Genomic DNA, 21,592 nt, shown 5'->3' with positions numbered 1-21,592 from the left:
CTTGCAGAGTTAGGAGTACAGCAAATAGTAGTCACTGTGTGACATTTGTGGAGCACGAAAATACAAACCAAAAAAAAAAGTTTGGATGGGCAGCAAAGTCGTCTTGGGGCACAGGAAAAAAAAAAAAAAAAAAACTTAGGAGATGACAGTCCTTATGGCTGACGTCACCCAGCATGAAATAAAGCTGTTGGAAAAGCCTCAGCTAACATCAGTTATGCGAGTATCTGCAGGAAATTATATGTATTGGCTTTCCCTTTTCAGCATAACATCCAGAAATGTGCCTGGCATTCTGGATTGGGCTATCCCTCCAGACATTCCAACTGTGGTCTGAAAGGAAGCAGAGGCTAAGTAGTGCAAAGAACACAGCACTTTCACATGTGCAGGGATAGCGGTACCTAGATTGACATTGGGGTTTAGCTCATTCCTCAATTCATCTATGAGGTCAAGGATGACCTGCAGAGTGAGATGGTAACGCTTTAGCACCGCATCCTCCGGCAGCCCAAACAAAGTTCCTGCCTCTCCTCAACAACAGCCAAATGTGGCTGCATCAGGAAGTGTACCACAGCAGCCATCCTGAAGCCAATGATAGGTCTCTGCAGGTATGTGCTTTTATACAGCTCTTAATTACTTGCTTCTACAATGGTTTGCACCATGTAAGAGGAGGTGTAAAGTTTTTGGAGGGTCAGCAATTTCCTAAGTGCAAGGCAAAATCCTTACAAATCCTTATGTTTGCACCCACTAGCCAGATCCCGCCCAATTCCATTAGCTTGTTTTTCATTTAAATGCATTTAAATGGAGTTGCCGCATTCTTAGCGACGTAAAATCAGACTTTACGGCTAATAAACACGATTTAAGGCAGCATTATGGGGGTGTTTGGACCCGCAAATCATTTTGCGCATATCCTTATATCACCCCAATAATACCAGACCTAAAAGACGCAGATTGCAATAGAATGTGCTTGTGGAAGGCAGCGCTATGGTATACGTGCTAGTTTCATAGTAGCTGCAGGAACGACATCGTCCTGTATAATTTGTGACATTCTGTCCTCCAATCATAAACGCATATGCAGTAACTACCGAGGTGCATTGTGCGAATGCAATTTATAAATACTTTTACTAAAAATTGAAGAAAATCGTTACGCTAGGCATACCGAGAAGTGCTGTATACAAATAAGTAAAACGCTGTATTTGGAAAACAATGTTTTCTTTTCATTGTAGATTCATTGTAGATGTATTCCTTTGTGGGGGGTCGATGAGTCGGAACGTGTACAGCTCATACTTACTTGGCAGGGGATATACCATGATCATGAAGGTGGTTCACAGAGGGAATTTCGACTGCGTAATGTTTTGTAGTGGATGGATTGCGTTCGCGTTCTCCCCTGATATGGTCAAAAAATAGAAACACGGCTCATTTAAAAGCAGGCAACATTTTCAGAAGCTTCCAGTAGGTGGTGTTATCAAACTTGGAAGGAGATTGTTTTGCACAGTGTAATGTTCTGAAAAGTTGTTGTGTTTCCTGCGCACGTATTTTGATGTGTTTGAGAAGATTAGAAGTAATGTAAGCAGTGCCAGTATCAAAGGTAAAAAAAATAAGAAAAACACCACAAACATCTCTTATGTCCTTCCTTATCCATGCGCTTTTTTTTCTATTCTAGTTGTACTTTTTGTTTAACTTCATGGGTCACATTTCGTCATATACTGTATGACTACTCCGTTTGTTCGTGTGTGTGATGGGACGAAAAAAAAGTAAAATAAAAACAATGTTTACCCTTAGTTTCCAGGTTAATAACAGAAATAGCAGGGAAATAGCGCCCCCTGCTCAGCTGCAGAAAGAAAAGCTTACAGCACCTGGTATTCCCAGGCGGTCTCCCATCCAAGTACTAACCAGGCCCGACCTTGCTTAGCTTCCGAGATCAGACGAGATCGGGCGTTCTCAAGGTGGTATGGCCGTAAGCGAAAGATAAAGTTGGTTTAATCTATTTTATAGTAATAAATTAGCGTCATTCGTGCAGTAACGGTTTATTAGATTTTTTTTTTAACATTTAAGCAGCTATGTATTTTTGTGCAGAATTTAATAAAAACACTTAAATGAAAAACAAACAAACAAAAAAAAGGTTCACCCAGGGCGACGCTCGGCCATTGCACGGCTGTGTTGACCCCTGCGAATTCCCCAAATGCGGGATTCTCGACTGCATTATTGGAGTTGGGGACTGCGTTCCCGCTCTCCACTGATATTCTGGTCAAAGATAGAAATGTCTTCATCTATTCTTGACAATGTGGGGAAGCTATAAAAAAGGCCAACAAGATGCTCGGATATATTGTGAAAAGTGTTGGATTTAAATCAAGGGAAGTAATGTTAAAACTTTACAATGCATAAGACCTCATCTAGAATATTGTGTTCAGTTCTGTTCAGAATTATTCCTGGTTTAAAAACCTGTCTACAGGTAACCAGTGTCTGAGGCAGATAGGTAAGTGATCCTGCTTCAAGTAATTTTAAATTAACTACATTAAGTAACATTATAAGGTGTTTCAATTAGGTGATGTAGTGTGTGATTAGTACCAGGTGAGTGTGGTTAAATTGAATAGAGGTTGATTTGCTATTTGATTGGTTTCCACACAGCTTTTTTCCACCTAGTTGTTATATTATTATTATTATTATTATTATTATTATTATTATTATTATTATTATTATTATTTATTTCTTAGCAGACACCCTTATCCAGGGCGACTTACAGTCGTAAACAAATACATTTCAAGAATCACAGTGCAAGTAATAATACAATTAAGAGCAAGATAAATACAATGATGAATACAATGACTTTGGTTCAAGCAAGTACAAGTGTGACAAAATACAATTCAGTAATACAGCAGATAACAGTGTCAATGATAGTTACATCAGGATATAATTAAATACAAAATACTACAGATTAAACACTTGGCAGATTATAATATACTGAAGTACAGGATTAAATACAGTAAAATAGGGGGCAGATAAGAGCAAGTAAAGCGCATTTAAGGAAGGGTGAAATGTGACCCAGGGGAAAAACAGAGGAGTTCTACAGGTGCTTTCTGAAGAGGTGAGTCTTGAGGAGGCGTCGGAATGTGGTCAGGTCAAGTAGCAGGGTTTCAAAAATGTTTCATTGTTAACATCCTGACAACTTTTTACACTTAAAAGTCTGTTTCAAGGCTCAAAATATCGGCTCTGGTGCACTGGGGTTTGAGATTTGTCCAATAAATCACTGCAGGAAACATAACAATAAGTTCTCTGGCTTTTCTGTTCCATACCACATCATGGATCGTTATTGCTGTGTTAGCTTTTTGACAATGTGGGCAATAATCCATACACTATCAGTGCACTAGAGCAGACATTTTGAAAAGAGCTTTGAAACAGACTTTAAAGTTGTAAGTGTCCAGAGTTATTTATAAACACTCTATAACAAAATACTGTTGTATCTATACTCATTTTGGCAGTACATTATACTGCACTCTTATTAATCCAAACCTATATCATAAAGCGCGGCAGGCTGAAAAAAACTCAGTAAATTCTAATCAATAGAATATTACAAAATCGTAACCAATTCTTTATTAATCTGTTGTTAAAATATAACCTTTAATTAGAATCACGGCACAAAAATATTTTAAAACCCATTAGTTTGTTCTTTAAGGAAAATCCAGCATCTTTTCTGTAATTGGAGAAAATACTTATTTCAGGTTGCAGCGTTGATACAGTATGTGACGACTTGCCGAGGCGGTGCCTCTTTGAGGCTTTGTTTTTTCTTCCACAAAAATTGACCAATTCCAGGAAGGCCAATTCAGTCCATGAATTACTTCTTTAATTATTAGTTGTCCTTTTCTTCAGTAGCAATCCAGCTAATGAAGCTCCTTTTAAATGTTTTAAACAATATTTGAGTTTTCTTCTCAGTTGATTGAGTCATTCCGTATCAGAGGTCAGACATGATTCTGAGATCTATATTGACACCCCAGCAGAGGTGCTTTTCCCAAATATATAGTGCAATCTCTCGGAATGTGGAAAACTATATTTAAATACAATTGATATATTTCAATATTTTAGTGGCAGGGACAGCACGGTGTCGTGGTGCTTAGTGCTGCTGCCTCACAGCTCCTGGGTCCTGGGTTCGATTTCGGCCTCATGGGTCTGTCTTTGTGGAGTTTGCATGTTCTCCCCGTGTTCGCGTGGGTTTCCTCTCACAGTCCAAAGACATGCTGGCTAGTGGATTGCCTCTCTAAATTGTCCTTTAGTTGCCCTGTGATGGACTGGCGTCCCGTCCAGGGTGTAGTCCTGCCTTGCGCCCCTATGTCTGCCGGGTTAGGCTCCAGCTCACCGCAACCCTCTATAGGATTAAGCGGTTACAGATAATGGATGGGTGGATATTTTAGTGGCCCTTTTTGAACAAGTTTAATTTAAAGGCATTTTTAAAGACAAAGCTACCTTTTAATAGTTTATAAATAGGTTATTATGCAATAACTGACCATTTACAAAAAGCTAGTTGTTAGTTGGTAATAAACAGGAAAGTGCCTATTAAAATAAAGCGTTACCAAATATGAGTCTGTCTAGTTAGGCCCAGATATGTGTGACATGCACTGGGAAAAGCTCATCAAAACTTGGCAAGAGCTGTCTTAACCATTGCAATCAACTGGGCATGACCTCATTAAAACCTGCCAGTGCCCCCAGTCATTAGTACAGGGATGTTCCATACCCTTCAACATTCTGCACAGAAATAGCCTACTCTTCAGAGGGCAATCCTGTCCAACACCACATGATTGGTCTAGACAAGTTTTTTTTCTTTTCTTTTAAATTCCAAAAGCTCCTTTTAATTATGCAACCAGTGGAGCAGTGAGACTTTTTTCTAATTAATCCCTGCAGGGTTTTTGGGTCTATTAAGCATTCTGTTCTGATGTAAGAGGTCTTTGTACTGGGAAAACGCCATGTGCTATGATTATGTAAGGCAGGCATACTCCCTACACTAAATGGTAGGGACTGGGTGGACTAATATCCAGAGCTGGCAATGGAACGTGAAACAAGTAATATGATTGGTCGAGCAAGGTTCCAGCTGTGGAAACAGACAGTTGGAGCCTTGTCACATATTCTAAATCACTGCGCTGCCCAACAGAATTTAAAAGTATCGGATGGTAGGCATCTTGCTTTTACAGTTACAGATGTACAGCTTTAACTATGAAAATGAGTTAGCAATTACCTGTAATAAATACCAAAGTAGTAAGTAGACATGCTGATTTGGATGAAGAACAATTAAATGAACTGGAAGATAGTAAAAAAAAAATACAGTCACCCCGTCTTTGTCACTTAAAATAATGTATTTTTAGCAGTTTGTAAATGCTACAGAAAAACATAAAAAGCCACTTCTGTACATTATCCACCCCTCTCAGACACATACCTTGAAAAATTACTGAAATCCGAGACGTTGTATTTTATTCCTCCCGTCTGTTCTGCTCAAACAGTGTGTCTGCACTGTCAGTGACAGGGGAAAAAAATTACTCAGTGCTGTCTCAACTCTGCCCCTTTGTATATATCCCAATTTAAGCCACTGGTTTTGTTTTTCTGTCCCCTGCGGATCCCTCAGAGCAGACATCAACAGTACACAGGATCTTCAGTAACAACACAGGAGGTATTTTTTCAGTATTAACAATTTACAAACATACATACATCGCAATAACATTATTATTTGTATTTCTTTCTTAGCAGACACCCTTATCCAGGGCAACTTACAATTGTTACAAGATCACATTATTTTAACATACAATTACATTATTTTTTACACATTATTTTTATATACAATTACCCATTTATACAGTTGGGTTTTTACTAGAGCAATCTAGGTAAAGTATCTTGCTCAAGGGTACAGCAGCAGTGTCCCCCCACCAGGGATTGAACCCACAACCCTCCGGTCAAGAGTCCAGAGCCCTAACCACTACTCCACACTGCTGCACAGTATTTATATTGATCTCTTTTCATCCGCTTCATTAAATAATTTCAATAATAAATGTGTATCAAACACACGGCAATGCAATAATAAACAATACCCACAGTTTTATCACAGTTGATCTTACAAATATTTTACCAATCGACTCAACAAATATGCCAAATAAAACATTAGATTAACATTCATACATCGACTATTAGCAAATAAATGTTTTTCTTTCTTACATTTTACCTCAGTCGATTTAACAAAACTTTACCACTGTGAATTTAACAAATACACCCAAATAGCATTACAACAACATTAATACATTAAATATCAGCAAAGATTAACATCTGATGGCTAGTATTTCGCTTTAAAGTAATCAAATACAAAATATATGTGTTTCACAATGCGTTTTACCTTCAGTAACAACACAGGTGGTATTGATTTGTGCCAATGCTACTGTGCAAGGCCAGCTTTTCCAGATAGTTGTTACAGCGTCTTGCTCTAATCTGAAGGCATACATAACCATACCATATTCAAACAGTATAATAAAAATATATATACATACACATATACACACACGCATACATAGATCAATATAGTTACATACACACACCCGTACATCATACTACTACTACTACGACTACTTATTATAATAATAATAATAATAATAATAATAATAATAATAATAATAATAATAATAATAATAATAATAATAATAATAATAATAATAATAATAATAATAATAATAATAATAATAATAATAATAATAATGCAATATGGAGTAGTGGTTAGGGCTCTGGACTCTTGACCGGAGGGTTGTGGGTTCAATCCCCAGTGGGGGACACTGCTGTTGTACCCTTGAGCAAGGTACTTTACCTAGATTGCTCCAGTAAAAACCCAACTGTATAAATGGGTAATTGTATGTAAAATAATGTGATATCTGTATAATGTGAAATAATGTATAATGTGATATCTTGTAACAATTGTAAGTCGCCCTGGATAAGGGCGTCTGCTAAGAAATAAATAATAATAATATAAAAGTTACACTAAAACCCACTAAGACAAGAAAGCCATTTTATAAAAGTATGTTTTCAGTCTAGACTTAAAAACTGTAATGGTCCCAGCTTCCGTGACAGACGCAGGCAGAGCATTCCACAACTTAGGAGCTTTACAAGAAAAAGCCCTGCCTCCCGTGTTGCTTTTGTTGACTCTAGGAATAACCAGTAGCCCCGCATCCTGTGATCTCAGAGTGCGATTCCGAAGATACGGGGTCAGTAACTCCTGCAAATAACTAGGTGCTAATCCATTCAGGGTTTTATAAATTAACAACAAAATCATAAAATCAGTTCTATACTCCACAGGGAGACAGTGCAAATAGGCCAAAACAGGGTTAATGTGTTCACTTTTCCTGGTTTTAGTCAGAATTCTAGCGGCTGTATTTTGAACAAGCTGTAAGCGAGAAACCATCCGTTTTGGGATCCCAGAGAAAAGTGCATTGCAATAGTCAATTCTTGATGAAACAAAGGCATGCATTAGCCTCTCAGCATCGGGTATGGAAATAATAGGTCTAAGCTTAGCTATATTTCTCAAATGATAAAATGATACTTTAGTAATTTTCCTAATCTGATTCTCAAATGATAGATCAGGATCAAAGATGACCCCCAAATTTCTAATTTCTAGTTTTAGTTCCATTGAGACACTGCTAAGGTCTAGATTATGTAAATGGATATTCTTTAGTTGATGCTGTGGGCCTACAAGCATGACCTCTGTTTTGTCAGAATTCAACATTGAGAAGCTCTGTGACATCCAACACTTGATGTCAGCAAGGCAAGCAGCTAATAGCACCCCAATAAAAGGATTGCCTGGATCCAGAGACAAGTGTTATCTACATAACAATGAAAATTAATTCCATGCCTGCAGATAATATCATCTAATGGCAGCAGATATAGTGAAAACAACAAAGGACCTAAGATAGAGCAAAATACAAATTGGAGACTTCCCTCCCAGTTCTTGAAACACAGACACGATGTGACATTTCCTTGTAACAATTATTATCCCCCACCGGGGAGGCAGATGTCATTCTTTGGAGTTTTGTCTGTATCTAGATAATTCACAGTCTTACTGTGATGATGTGATGAAACTTCATAAACACAAGTTCATAAATGTTTCATTATCTAGGGGTATATGGAGCCTGTCTGTTCGACCATGGTTATGTCTGTATCACTCGATCAATCAATCAATCTGTATTTTATATAGCGCCTTTCATAGTGGACCACCATCACAAAGCGCTTTACAAGATGCAGTGAAAAAAAATGCATAATTCATTAAATACAGTGAAAGACAATGAATAATACATTAAATACAAGGCTAGGATCTGAAAAGAATTCTAAAACATTTTGAAAAAAAAAGTCTAGTATGTCACACTAGTCACACCGTATATAAAAATGTTAGTATGTCACGCTACGGTGTATCTAGAGAACTGCCTGTCCTATTGTGATTCATCTTCTTTAACATAAGCTATTGAGTGTGTTATAATCTGAGGGTATGTCTCTCTGACCACCTTTCTATTTGTGTGTCTCACACTTACATTTTTAGAGAGCCGTTTTTCCATTTGCGATGAAGCTTGGTAAGGGCATTCCTTAAAGAGTAAGGAGCTTCAAATGCATTTCATGGCCTTTTTTAAACAGGGACTTTAACACCTTCTATCCCTCTATGCTGTATGTTAAAATTAAACTGGACATACAGTAGGTCATAGTGATGTACATTTTCATGTCTAATTTTGTATGTACATTCGTGGCCGGAGATGAATATCACTGACTTCACTGCTTGTGCTTTCTTGATTAAAGTTTTGAATTTGAATCCTGCATTGGTCCTTTAAATCGATTTAATTCCCATCATGCAGTCTGGGGGATGTATTGACCCCATATTACCAACACTGTCTAATTACAATAAAAATACATTGGATATGGCTCGGCTTGTTAAAGGTTTGACGTTTTAGGGAGCCGGCATTTACATCTGCTACAGTTTAGATCATTATGTCCTGATGTTTCAATGATTTTTGAGTTTTCTCAAATAATGCACCAAACTGACACGGCAGAGATCAATGAAGAAAAATCCATGTATTATCATGACCGTTTTACTGCTGTATTTGAGATTGGACACTAGAGGTCGCTAGTCACAAGCCTTTTTCTGTAAAAGAAGGCTGCAACGCTACTTTTGTTTGCAATGCGGCCAAGGTGCAGAGTTAGTTGCCTTAGTGTTACTACTAAGGGCTTTATAAAAGAGGTACACAAGAAGTGTCCCATGCCTGTTGTATGTACAGTACTGATTTTAAACTGGTAACATAGCTGGTGTTTTTAAACGTTTGCAGATTTTCAGATGGTCATCATAATAGTGGAGACTGTAATGTAGGAGCTGGTTAAGCTGATTCAAGGGACATACATGGTACTATTCGCCTAAAATATAAACTAGATACTGATAACTGGATTTGCGGTGAACAATAAACTCCTCAAAGAAACGCGTAAACAATTAATCGTTAATGTTCAAACTGCTGCAGCGGTCTATTCTGCGTGTTGAGATAAGAGCCTCCGAATAGGGAGGTTTTATTCTAATTTGTGAATGATGCGCGCGCGTCTGTGGGGGTGGATTCGCCGTTTAAAAAAAAGTAAACACAGGAATGAGAAACACTGAAGCTGGATTGAAAACGGGCGCTGTTTACACGTTCCGCTGTGAAATATTTATGCAACCCGTAACTTAAAAGTCAAGGTTTATGTGGTGGGGAGCGCGTCACCCCAGTCCTGTAAAACACAAGCAGTGCTTTGTTCCAGCATTTTAAGATTTTTCTTTTCATTTTTGGATGCTTTGGGTTAACAACAAAGAGTGGACAGAGTGCGGATTTTTTTTTTTTTTTTTTTTTTTTTTTATGAATCTCGTAAGGATCCTGTTGTATTTCCCCTGTGCAGAACCTTCTGATTCTGTGAACAGGATTTTATTTGAATGCGTTTTTAAAATCCTGGCTGCTGCAATGCAACGTTTTTAGTCAATCTAAGGAATTGAACTAATGCTCACGTCTGATTAAAAGTGTATATATTATTACAGCACATACATTCTTCTAAAACGTAAAAAAAAACATGACTATGTCAGTCGCAGAGAGGCATTCTGGATCCGGGGGTAAAGAAGAGGAGAGCGAAGATGAGAGCGAAATTTTAGAAGAGAGTCCCTGTGGTCGGTGGCAGAAACGAAAGGAACAGGTACGTGTAGATACAGTTATATAAAACAAATGTGCGTAGAACATAATGTTTTTTATGCATTTGGAAAACTGCAAGCAGAGTTAGCTGCTACGAGTGGGACGTGTGAAGTGCTGCACCTCACCAATGAATATAGCAGTACTAGTACTATTAGTATTGTTTACGTGTATGTTTCCAAAAATAGAAATACGTTTCACCTGAGTGTAGGTAATAATAACGTAGACCACGACAGTTTTCAATGCATGGACTGACGTGTGTAGTATTAATCATACTATTTGGGTGACAATATTGTTAGACACTTGAATTTTTCAGAATTGGAACAAAGAAAGAAGAAAAAAATATATATTTCTGTTCTGTCTGTTCGCGCTTAGCATTGGGGTTGTTTAGCTTAGGTAAGTGTACTTGCTGTATTATACCTACCGTGATATATGTCGTTTTGCTATGGATTTCTCGTGCGCATAAACAGTACTAACATAACAAGCCAGTTGGGTTAAGATATGAAACCACAGTTTAATATTACTAGAATTTAGGAATTACACAATATGATTGTCCAGCCCAGGGTAGGGTTTCCTGAGAAGGGTGCAGTGTGGTTGGATTACTGACACGGAGGAAGCAAGCAGCCAAGGCATGGGTGGCATTTTAGACTGTTGCAGTTTTGTGCTAATGAGCATTCTACGTTGTCAGCTGCGTGACTTCACGCGCAGCTCAAGCAAACTGGCTGCACATATAGTATATTGCAGTCGATCCCGCAGATTTTAAATTGTTCTAAAAGGAGTAAGGTGATACATAAAATAAAATATGTCTAAAAGCTACTATCAAATAGGTAAGATGGTATTAAAGTGTCTGCTCTCAGTGATGTTTATTACTATAGGATACACATGACCAAAACGACTTAAGGGGTGTGCAGCAAACTGCAGCAAGCAAGCAAGCTTGTTGTTCGTCTGCTCGTTGCTGCACAGACGGCAGGCAGACTGCAGCCGAAGACATTCGGCGCATTATGAAACCTGTCAACTCTCCCTTATTTAACTGGACACTCACGGTTTTTCGACACTTCTCCCGCACATTTCCCGGGACAAATTTTCTCCAGTATTTTGCTCAACACTGAACTGTTAAACCCACTTATATCAGCAAACCTTAAATGTCTGCAAAAGTAGTGGTCAGTCTGTGGTTACTGCAATCCCTGTATGTAGCAGTATGGAGCGCCATTTGTGCCAAAACTATCGAGACATTTATTTGTCAATTCATTTGTTAATTCATGATTTGGTCCATTTGTCCAGCAGTTCGTCAATTCATACAGTAATTCATACACTTATTTGTTAATTTGTATAATAATAAATTAATGAATTTGTCAATTCATGAATACGAAAGGCTGTACGGACTAGTGTGAAGCGTTTGCTCAGCGCTTGACCTGCAAATTTCCAATCAACCAGACGAACTTCCCTGCAACTTCCCAACAGACAAACTTCTAACTGTCAATCTCGCACGTGCCGAAAACTATGGCGCCCCATTTGTTCCAAAACTATCTGGCCTTTAGTTTGTAAATTTGTTTGTCAATTTGTTTGTCAATTTGTTTGTCAGTTCGTGAATTGGTCGATTTGTCCAGCAATTCATCCATAAATTTGTCAATTCATACAGTAATTCATAAACGTATTTGTTAATTCATCTAATAATTAATTAATTCATTTATCAATTCATTAATACGAAAGGCTGTACGGACCTGCAAATTTCCAATCAACCAGACAAACTTCCCAACAACCAGACAAACTTCTAACTGTCAATCTCCCACTGTGCCAAAAACATTGCAACCTTTCTAGCCAATGGGAGCACACACTAATATTTTAATCAACGAAAATCCAACCTCACTCAAAAGTGCTTCAGACAATAATATTTAGAAGGGCGTTTCAAAAGATATTCTATTTAACAAGATACTCGCCTCCGCTGAGTTTCAATGGAGACTTCCGTCTCACTGCGCGCAAAGCATTGTGGTATATAGAGAGTTGGGCAAAACAATTCTGTGGCATATGGAACATAAATGCTGTAACACAGCAGAACGCTATTGTTCAGGCCAGGGGCTGATTAATGTGTAGATAACTATCTGACATTCAGTAACTGGAATTCCATTCATGTAATTACTCTGCAGATATAACCTAAAAGGACACCACTATTTACTCAAGCCAGGAGCTGGTTAATTGCTACAGGGGTAAAATAATATTAAAGAGTAATGGAGGGCAAAAGTGGACATATTTCAGCACATAAAAACCTTGCTCTTCTTTAGCTAATCTCAATTTTTTTAGAAACTTTTTTTGCTAAACACATTGCAAGATGTCTTCTTTAGGTGTGGAGGTGATAGTTTGGAAAAAGGCAGAAAATCAGAAACATTCAACCATAGCCAGTCATTAGCCTGCAAACAAAAGGAATTTGTTGGCAGAGGGAGGGGTGGGGTATGCTAATTAAAATTTCCTTCAATCAAATCATGCTGTGATATAAGACGTGGACGGGCTAGAAAGAGACACTTTCACTACTATACAGTGGAAACAAAGGGTCTAAGATGGGAATTTTGCCTCCAAGTGACATCACAACATAAAATATTTACTATGAAAGTTGTATCACCTGTCATCGAACTAAGGGTATATTTGCTGAACTTTTTCTTGACCATTTTTAGTATTAACTCTGTATGCTGTGATATTAAAAGATGACATTATTTAAAGCTGGCGCTCACATTAAAAGGAATGTTTTAAATTGTGCGGTAGTGGTCCTGGTAATTCTTAATTGGTAAGATTTACTGAAATTATTTTGTTTACAGTGGCACAAGTTAACCTCATTGATGTTAATTGAATCTGTCAAGCTATTTTTAAGGCTGGTTTCAAGCTTGTCAATATATATAACGTGTTATATATACTACGGAAGCGCATTGCTGCCATACATTATATATATATATATATATATATATATATATATATATATATACACACACTACCTGCCAAAAGTTTTAGAACACCTCCATTTTTCCAGTTTTTATTGAAATTTACGCAGTTTAATGTCTCAATGTACTCTGAAATTAAAGCATAGAACACATAAACAATTGGAGATAAAAAAGAAATCACGGAATCGTTTTGTTTAACAAAATTTAATCTAAATTTTTGACTCATCAAAGTAGCCACCTTTTGCAGATATAACAGCCGAACACACTCGTGGCATTCTTTCTACAATGGAAATCAAATATTGTTCGGAAAGTTCTTCCCAACACTGTTGCAGAAGTTCCCACAAATGTGTTGCACTTGTAGGTTGCTTTGCTTTCACCCTTCTGTCCAGTTCATCCCAAACCAGCTCGATGGGGTTTAAGTCTGGAGACTGTGCTGGCCATTCCATGATTTGAAGCCTACCGTCTTGTTCTTTTCTTCTAAGGTAGTTCTGACATAGCCTGGAGGTATGTTTTGGGTCATTATCTTGTTGTAGGATGAACCCCTGACCAACTAGGCGTATACCAGAGGGTATTGCATGGCGCTGCAAAATGCTGTGGTAGCAGTTTTGGTTCAGGATGCCACTCACTCTGTGCAAGTGGCCGACTCTGGATCCAGCAAAAGAGCCCCAGACCATCACACTTCCTCCTCCATGTTTGACAGTTGGTGTCACACACCGAGGAACCATCCTTTCGCCTACCCGACGGCGTACAAAAACCCTGCGTGATGAACCAAAGATTTCAAATTTTGATTCATCGGTCCATAAGACCTTCTTCCAGTCTTCAGTAGTCCACTGTCGGTGCTTCATGGCCCAGGCAAGCCTCTTTTTCTTATTTTGCCATCTTAGCAATGGCTTTCTTACTGCCACTCGACCTGTCAAACCTGCAGCTCGAAGTCTTCTCTTCACAGTTGAAACTGAGACTTGCTTACTTCGACCAGTGTTAAGCTGTGCTTGAAGCTGTTGTCCTGTGAGCCGCCTATCACGCTAGCTGTTGACTCTCAGAAACTTGTCTTCTGATTCTGTTGTGGCTTTGGGTCTGCCAGACTTCTTCCTGTCAGAGTTTCCTCCAGTTTCCAAGTGCCTTTTGATGATGTAGGAAACTGTACTCACTGACACCTTGGCTTTCTTTGCAATTTCTCTAAAGGAAAGACCTACACTTTTAAGGGTTATAATGGTCTGTCTGTCTTCCTTTGTTAATTGCCTTTTTCTCGCCATTATGAGAGCAATATACTACTTCCTGCAGTACAATACTGTCCAAATAATGCTTAAGAGGGTGTAGTAACACAGTCTGTTCCAACACTGCTTTTATACAGACAGAGGGTTTGTAAGTAATCAACAAAAGTTGGGACACCTGTAGGAATTGTTAGCATCAACTTTCAAGGCTTAATTTACTTCCATTGCTGCAGAACAGCTGTAAGTTGTTAACCCATTACTTGTTCCCTGAAAAAGGCCTTTTTGTATAACTCTGAAATGTACATTATTTTTCAGTTTTTGGTAACCTAAACTTTTTTTTTAAACCTCTGGCAGTTTACCGCTTACCTTTGTACCATTTCAGGTTATTCACTGGACTTGAACTGCTTAAATTTCAATAAAAACTGGAAAAATGGGGGTGTTCTAAAACTTTTGACCGGTAGTGTGTGTGTGTGTAATATATATATATATATATATATATATATATATATGTATATGTATATGTATATGTATATGTATATGTATATGTATATATGTATATGTATGTATGTGTATACATATACATATATATATATATATATATATATATATATATATGTATGTATATATATGTGTGTATATATATATATATATATATATATATCTATATATATATATCTATATATCTATATATCTATATATATATATATATATATATATATATATATATATATATATATATATATATATATGTATGTATATATATGTATGGCAGCAATGCGCTTCCGTAGTATATATAACACGTTGCATAAGTCTTAAATGTAGCGGTATCATAGAATTAGGTTTCATTTTCAAAACAGCTCGGTTGTGATTGTAACATTATAATTTCTAAGGTCTCAGTGGCACACGTTACTTTTTTTTTTTTTTTTTTTTTTTTTAATCGCTGTCAAGTTATAGGTGCGTCTGATTGGTTAGTTGCCAAAATCTCAGTCAACAATTGCAAACATAAAAGGATAATTTCGTACAGCTTAATTTGCACCCATGAATCATAACCTGGTTAACCGTACTGACGGCATATCAGATGCTCAGATGATAGATATGGTTGCATTCTTGTATAACTTAAGGATAAAACAAAATACATTTTGACAAGGAATTGCATGAGTTCAGTTACTTAGTTGAGCACAAGGTGGTTTAAATGCTTTGTGATTTAAGTATTATTATTAAGAGCTGAATATGTTTTACCACAACTTGCTGAAAGGTTGCGTCCTCGATAGATAATAGTTTAGTTTAAAAGTTATCCAAATTTTATCCAATGGTTTAAATGTAATCAGAAATATGCATGTGAAATATAGATGTTGGCTTTAGTGCTCATAAAGTAGCAACTATGCATTGTACAGTTATTTGTTTAATATTCAGTTTCTTCATAGTCTATTCCATATACACATTAGTGTTGTACACCTGTAGTCATTAACACACAGTCAGTATTTGGAGTGCTTCTTGTTACTGGGTAGCAACATTCCAAATGATAAACGTGTTTAATTTCCTACATTTACACAGTCACACACCTACTGTACGGTGAGCTGGGACTCAAACTCAGGTGTGCAGCTTCTTTGGCCAGAAAAGAAAGGGAATACAGTTTTACAATGTAGAGCTTTACAACCATTGCTTTGTATTTCTGATAAAGTGTGTTCAAAGTGTAATAAACGACCTTGATAGTTGTTGTTTTCTCTTGGCTTCAGTCCATTACAAATTCAACTTGCCCGCTGAGAAGTCATGGGATGTGTTGCATAACAGTCCAGATAGCGTTAAAGTTTGGCTTGATTTTAAACCTGTTTTAGAATGAAAGGTAAATGGTGTTTATTTAGAATGTGGTTTAAGATCGTAGTCCAAGAACAACTGTAAAAAGAACATGTAACACAAGGTCAAAAGTGTTAATTTGGGACTCCCTTTCTTCTGTTGTATCTGTTTCCCAGCGTGCAGGCAAACAGCCTAATCATTATCATAATTCTGACAGGTTGCATTATTTTTGTGGACCCCAAAGTGTAAAGTTTTACAGCTTTGAAAGAGAAATCTAACTATTAGCGAAAATTTAAATATATACAGTGCACTCTGTTTATAAGAATCACATCCGTCCCCATTTGATTCTTATAAGCGGTTGATTCTTAAAAGCGGACCGATATGATTACTGTGGTGCAGAATCAGTATGTTAGAATGAGAATAAGAGCTTGTTCCCTGCAGTGTAATGGGTTGACCATGAGATCAAAACAAGTCCTCGTGGGTGAGCAGCTTGTTACAGGATCACGATTATGTTTACTCAAGGCTGCAGAATCCTGTTTTACTACAGTATACTTGAGAAACGATCGTCTCCTGAGGATGCCTAGTTTAACTGCCTTGCAGTGTTACGTGTAATGGCCTTTGAATTAAAATGACATTACAGTACAGCATTTTACTGTCAGGACTACCACTGCATTTAAACATCTGTGGCTTACTTATTTTCAGTTGCGATGCAAATCTCACAGTTTTTCACTAAGCGGAGATGCAAAGCTCTGCAATCCCCCCCCCCCCCCCTCCTCTTCACCGCACCGCAGTCCCACTCCCTCTATATGCATATCACACAATAACACAGCTGTACTCAGTATGTAGTCAATGAATGTGTATTCACATTATTTTCACTGACAGAGAACACAAAAAACATACCTGCACAATGCAGTTGCGCAGTCACGTCCGATTACAAACAATGCAATGTTTCCTGCATCACTGCACGATACACATGGAAAAACAGCTTTATTGAGTTTATACGTGATTGCTCTTGATCAAGTACCGTGTTACATGTACCCCGAAATGATTCTTATAAGCAGATTGCTTGATTCTTACAAGCAGATTATTTTACATTGGTTAGTATAGGAATTATGTGCCCCAGTGGTTTTGATCACTATATGCAGTTGATTCTTATATAAGTGATTCTTATAAACAGAGTGCACTGTGTATTCTTTTAAAGTGTGCCATTTTTGGTATCCATGCCACACAGAAAAATTCTACACTGTCTTAAAGAGCACGTAACAGAGGTCAGAAAAATATAGCGTTCTACATCGCCACATGTTTCTACAACTGTTTAAATAACGTACGTGTAATTTTTCTTTTCATTGTTAACATCCTGTCTACTTTTTATACATGTAACTTTAAACTGTTTCAAAACTATTTTTAAAATGGCCGCTCTAGTGCACTGGGGTTTGAGATCTGTGTTCTAAATCACTGAAGTGCTCTGGCATTTCTGTTTCGTACCACATCATGGATCGTTATTGCTGTGTTACCTGTTTGACAATGTGGGCAATAATCCTTACGCTATCTGTGCACTAGAGCGGCCATTTTGAAAAGTAAACCTTTCTACAAAAAAACCCCAAAAACGCATACTCATCAAAGTACATATTTAAATGTCCTCTTCAATCAAATAATGACTGCAATTAAAGTTGTCAGTGGAGATAGAACTATATACATATTCAACACATTTTCGGATAGTATAATGTTTTTAAAATAATTTGTTTCTTAAAGGTTAATTAAAAAAAACAGGAACCTCTTACATTTACCTCTTCCGAGAAATATATTGCTCGAGTACTTGAGCATTACATTTACAGAGTACTGTCTTGAGTGCTCGACTCCAGCGCCACTCTCCTCTATGTGTACATAAACCTCCCAAACATTGCCACAATTCCTATTCTTAAATTCCAATTTAACACACAATCAAGAATATTAAGTAATTAATATAATGTTTGCCTTCTTCTGCAGTTAATTGTATATGGTCAAGTATCACTAAATAACATAACGTATTCAAATTCACGTAATCACACAAGCTTTACATTAAATTGTTAAAAAGAGATGCCTGGCCTACCTGTTTGAAGTGTGTCTCAGAGGTCATTTACTTTAGTGCAGTAGTTCCAACATACAAACAAAAATTGTACTAAATATAAAACGGCCTTTGGGTCCAAAATCATACAGAACAATTTCAGGTGAAAAAAGTCTTCTGCCTTTGGGAGGATTGGGGAATGGGGTCCACAAATCTGTGGTAATCGCAACTTTTTTTCTCCCTTTTGAAAGTTTTGTATGAACAGCTGCAGCACAATTTTCTTTAAGTTTTTCCAGCCTCGCTGTTAGTGTTTTATGGGTCAGCACAGTATGACTTAACAAATTCCATCACATCTTGAAATCCATCACCTTCTACAAAGCTTAAGTCTGGAAATTCAGTGGCCGCTTATCTTAAAAACAAACTGTTCTACAATAAAATCAATTATTTTTTTGTACCAAATGTAATCTAGGTGAATTGTGCAAACCGAAGAATTATATTTTGTGAGATTTATGTAATATTGTGAGAAATTATTATTACGATTTAATACGACAGGTTTAATTGTCTTTTGCGATATGTAGTGACTTTAGAGATCTGTAAACATAAAACACTCAAATAGTTAACATACTTAAATATGGACAAAAAGTTGTATTAAAAAAGTGGACAAAAAGTTGTATTAAAAAATATATTTTGCAATTGATGATTACTGGGGTAATCTTAGATCGATTAAAAAACTGTTGCATTCACGATTCGCACACACTGTCCTGGGGATAACGTGATCACGCCCTGTTCGGCTGACTTTATAGCAAATATTGTTATGGATGTTTGCTTTTTACCACCATCAGTAGCTTCATCCACAGTAATTTCTTTATTTAAATACCACGGTTTTCTCGTCCGGTTCCTCAGAATACTTCCAAACGTTGCTTCATCTAGTTTCTTTGTTTAGAGATGCCATTTTATTAAAAAAATATAACAAATGTAAGAAAAAACGGAATTAGGCATTGGGAAAGAAATTGGCATTTTGGGAATGGAATTCTGCTTTGCAAGTGAATCTTTTTAAAAAAACAAAACAAAACAACAAAAAAAAAAAAAAACCTGCGCCAACTGTCTTTTATCGCTGTTATTCTCCTATAAAAAATAATGGATTGCTTTGAAAACTACACTACCCAGAAGCCCAGCGATGACGCTTGTATAAAACGTATTTGTATATTTATTTGGATAATTGGCTAACGAGAAAACAGGTGGTTTTGTGGGTGTTATGCTGATGGGCTGTCTGTGGAGTTGTTTAAAAAAGCAACTGGCTGCTTTGTGAGTCCTACTGCGTCACCTGCTCAACACGATGGTTGAGGTGAAACCTTTAGTTTTATAACTTATTAATTCTAATTTATCATTAACTCCACAATACGTACTACGTACTCAGAGTGATTTTGTTTGTTTGTTTTTTTTACTCCTGTTGCTATAACATGGCTCTCTCTACTCTAGTAAGAACAGAAAATGGTGAAAAGTGTAGATTCAACAATGAGTGGACCAATATATAATATTTATTATTGCTTAAAAATGTGCAGAGTAAAATACTCTGGCCCGCCTACTCCTAACTTTTTTCCAATCTGGCCCCCTTAAATTTAAAAAACTAGTTGAAGAGCCCTGCTCTAACTAAGGCATCTCTATCTGTCCAGGGTATACGAGAAACACGTGCAAGCAGTTTTACAGCAAGTACAGCATAAACCAGTCTGCGTTGTTGCAGATGAAACTACAGATCTGGGAGAGATAAGTGTCCTGATCATTGTATTTAATTTGTAATTTTATGAAAATTGTATATTTTTGTAATAATGCCTAGTCTGTATATTGTAATGCTAGCAATAAGCTGTTTTTTCAAAACACCTTTATTTGTTGAGTGACCTACAGTACATTGTTACTAGTGGGCTGCTTTAAGAAAGATTTTTCCGGAAAACTACAGTATCTCAGGGACTTGAATTCAATAGATTTTTAATGTAAACATTTTATTTATGTAGAAATTACGTTGTTAATTATTAATAAATTGGTAAATGATGGAATTGGTCATTTTGAAAAACGGAAAAAACGGAATTGGTCATTTTGAAAAAAACAGAATTTGCCCTTCCCAAGATTGAAAAATCAGGAGCCCTAATATATATATATATATATATATATATATATATATATATATATATATATATATACAACCACATTTCAAGCCTACATGCAGAAAATCATGTAACAGTTACACCCAAACCCATAAAAAACCCTTTTTCTCAGCTCTTTAAAAAAGAAACACATTTGAATTGCTTCACTCTGCTCCCCCATGTCTCCTCACTGTCTACTTTACTATCCGAGTGTCACATAATTCAACCAGCCATGCATCCCCCCCTCCAGGAATTAATACTAGCCATTTACACCCAAGACCCAATTTTATGACATGTGATGCATTCCAGGGCATGTACTGAATTCTTGCTGATTAAAACTAGCTATATGCAAGCCTGGTCTAAGAGTTTTAAATACATTTTTAATTCAAAGCTTATATCATTCACGCACTCTCACACCATTGCCGTCATCAATTAACAGATTTGTTTTTTCAGACTTAAACACACTTTATTGTACCTGGAAATCGTGTACATACCATTCAGCTTACATCTGAAAGAAACCTGCAGCACCAGTTTATTAAAGGGTATTGCCCCCTGCAGAGGAAAAGAAAACAGATGGTAAACAAAAACCACTGGTAAATTATCAAACGGAGTATGAGATTTTAACTAGTCTGGTTATACTGTAGCGTGGTAAACCTAACCTTTTCCAAGCCATGCACTATTCACTATATAGGTCTCAAATGTATAGTTTTGAAAGAAATATATGTTTTAGCAAGTATGTGCTTTCTTTTTAAATCATGATATACAAAATCTCTGACTGCAGGCCCTGCTTTCTGATAGTCCTTCACTTTTCATGGTCATTTCACCTGGAGAGTGAAAATGGCCCCATGCCTTCAGGGCTTCTTTCCTGTTAGTAACCAACCAGCAGCTTCCCTTAATGACTGAAATGCTTTGCATCCAGTACAATGCTTGCCCCCGAAGACTCTGCTGAGTGAAATGACCAAAGAAGTACGAGTGTGACATATTTCCCTAAAGTACTGCAGTAACAGACATCATGTTTTGAAATTCAAATACATGTTTGCTATAACATGTGTTTCTTTCAGAATTGCACAATTGAGACCTGTGTAGCTAATGGAACTGCAAAAAGGTAAGATTTATGGCATTCTTTGTTGGCTACAATTATTGCAACGCAGGAGCTGTGACCAAGTCAAGGACAAAAGAAAAAGAACTGTGATGGTCAGCAGAAGCGTAGACAGCGTGACTCCATCAAGGATACCTTGTAACATGAAACACTAATATAATTGGCTTTAGGTTAGCACACCTGACTGTAGGC

At 37.0% G+C, this 21,592-nt stretch overlaps 1 protein-coding gene and 1 non-coding gene across 3 annotated transcripts in view; one reads left to right on the top strand and one right to left on the bottom strand.

Moving 5' to 3' along the window:
- Positions 1-1,835: 1,835 nt before the first annotated feature.
- On the bottom strand, positions 1,836-1,954 carry LOC117395070 (5S ribosomal RNA). The gene has a single exon (XR_004543454.1). It is a non-coding gene; the product is annotated as a 5S ribosomal RNA (ribosomal RNA).
- A 7,209-nt stretch (positions 1,955-9,163) lies between these two features.
- The window catches only part of LOC117394803 (nuclear receptor-binding protein 2-like), a 65,256-nt gene continuing 52,827 nt past the window's right edge, over positions 9,164-21,592 (top strand). Inside the window, exon 1 of one of the 2 annotated variants that reach the window (XM_059016086.1) lies at positions 9,164-10,194. In XM_059016086.1, coding sequence (XP_058872069.1) covers positions 10,075-10,194 — 120 coding nt within the window. In that variant the 5' untranslated portion in view covers positions 9,164-10,074. The remainder of the gene's footprint in view (positions 10,195-21,592) is intronic. The other variant, XM_033993397.3, reaches the window with a different exon arrangement.

This window comes from Acipenser ruthenus, chromosome 3 (genome assembly GCF_902713425.1).
Source record: "Acipenser ruthenus chromosome 3, fAciRut3.2 maternal haplotype, whole genome shotgun sequence".
Lineage (NCBI taxonomy): Eukaryota > Metazoa > Chordata > Actinopteri > Acipenseriformes > Acipenseridae > Acipenser > Acipenser ruthenus.
The sequence above is the reverse complement of the archived record's forward strand: the minus strand, read 5'-3'. Positions and strand labels throughout refer to the sequence as shown.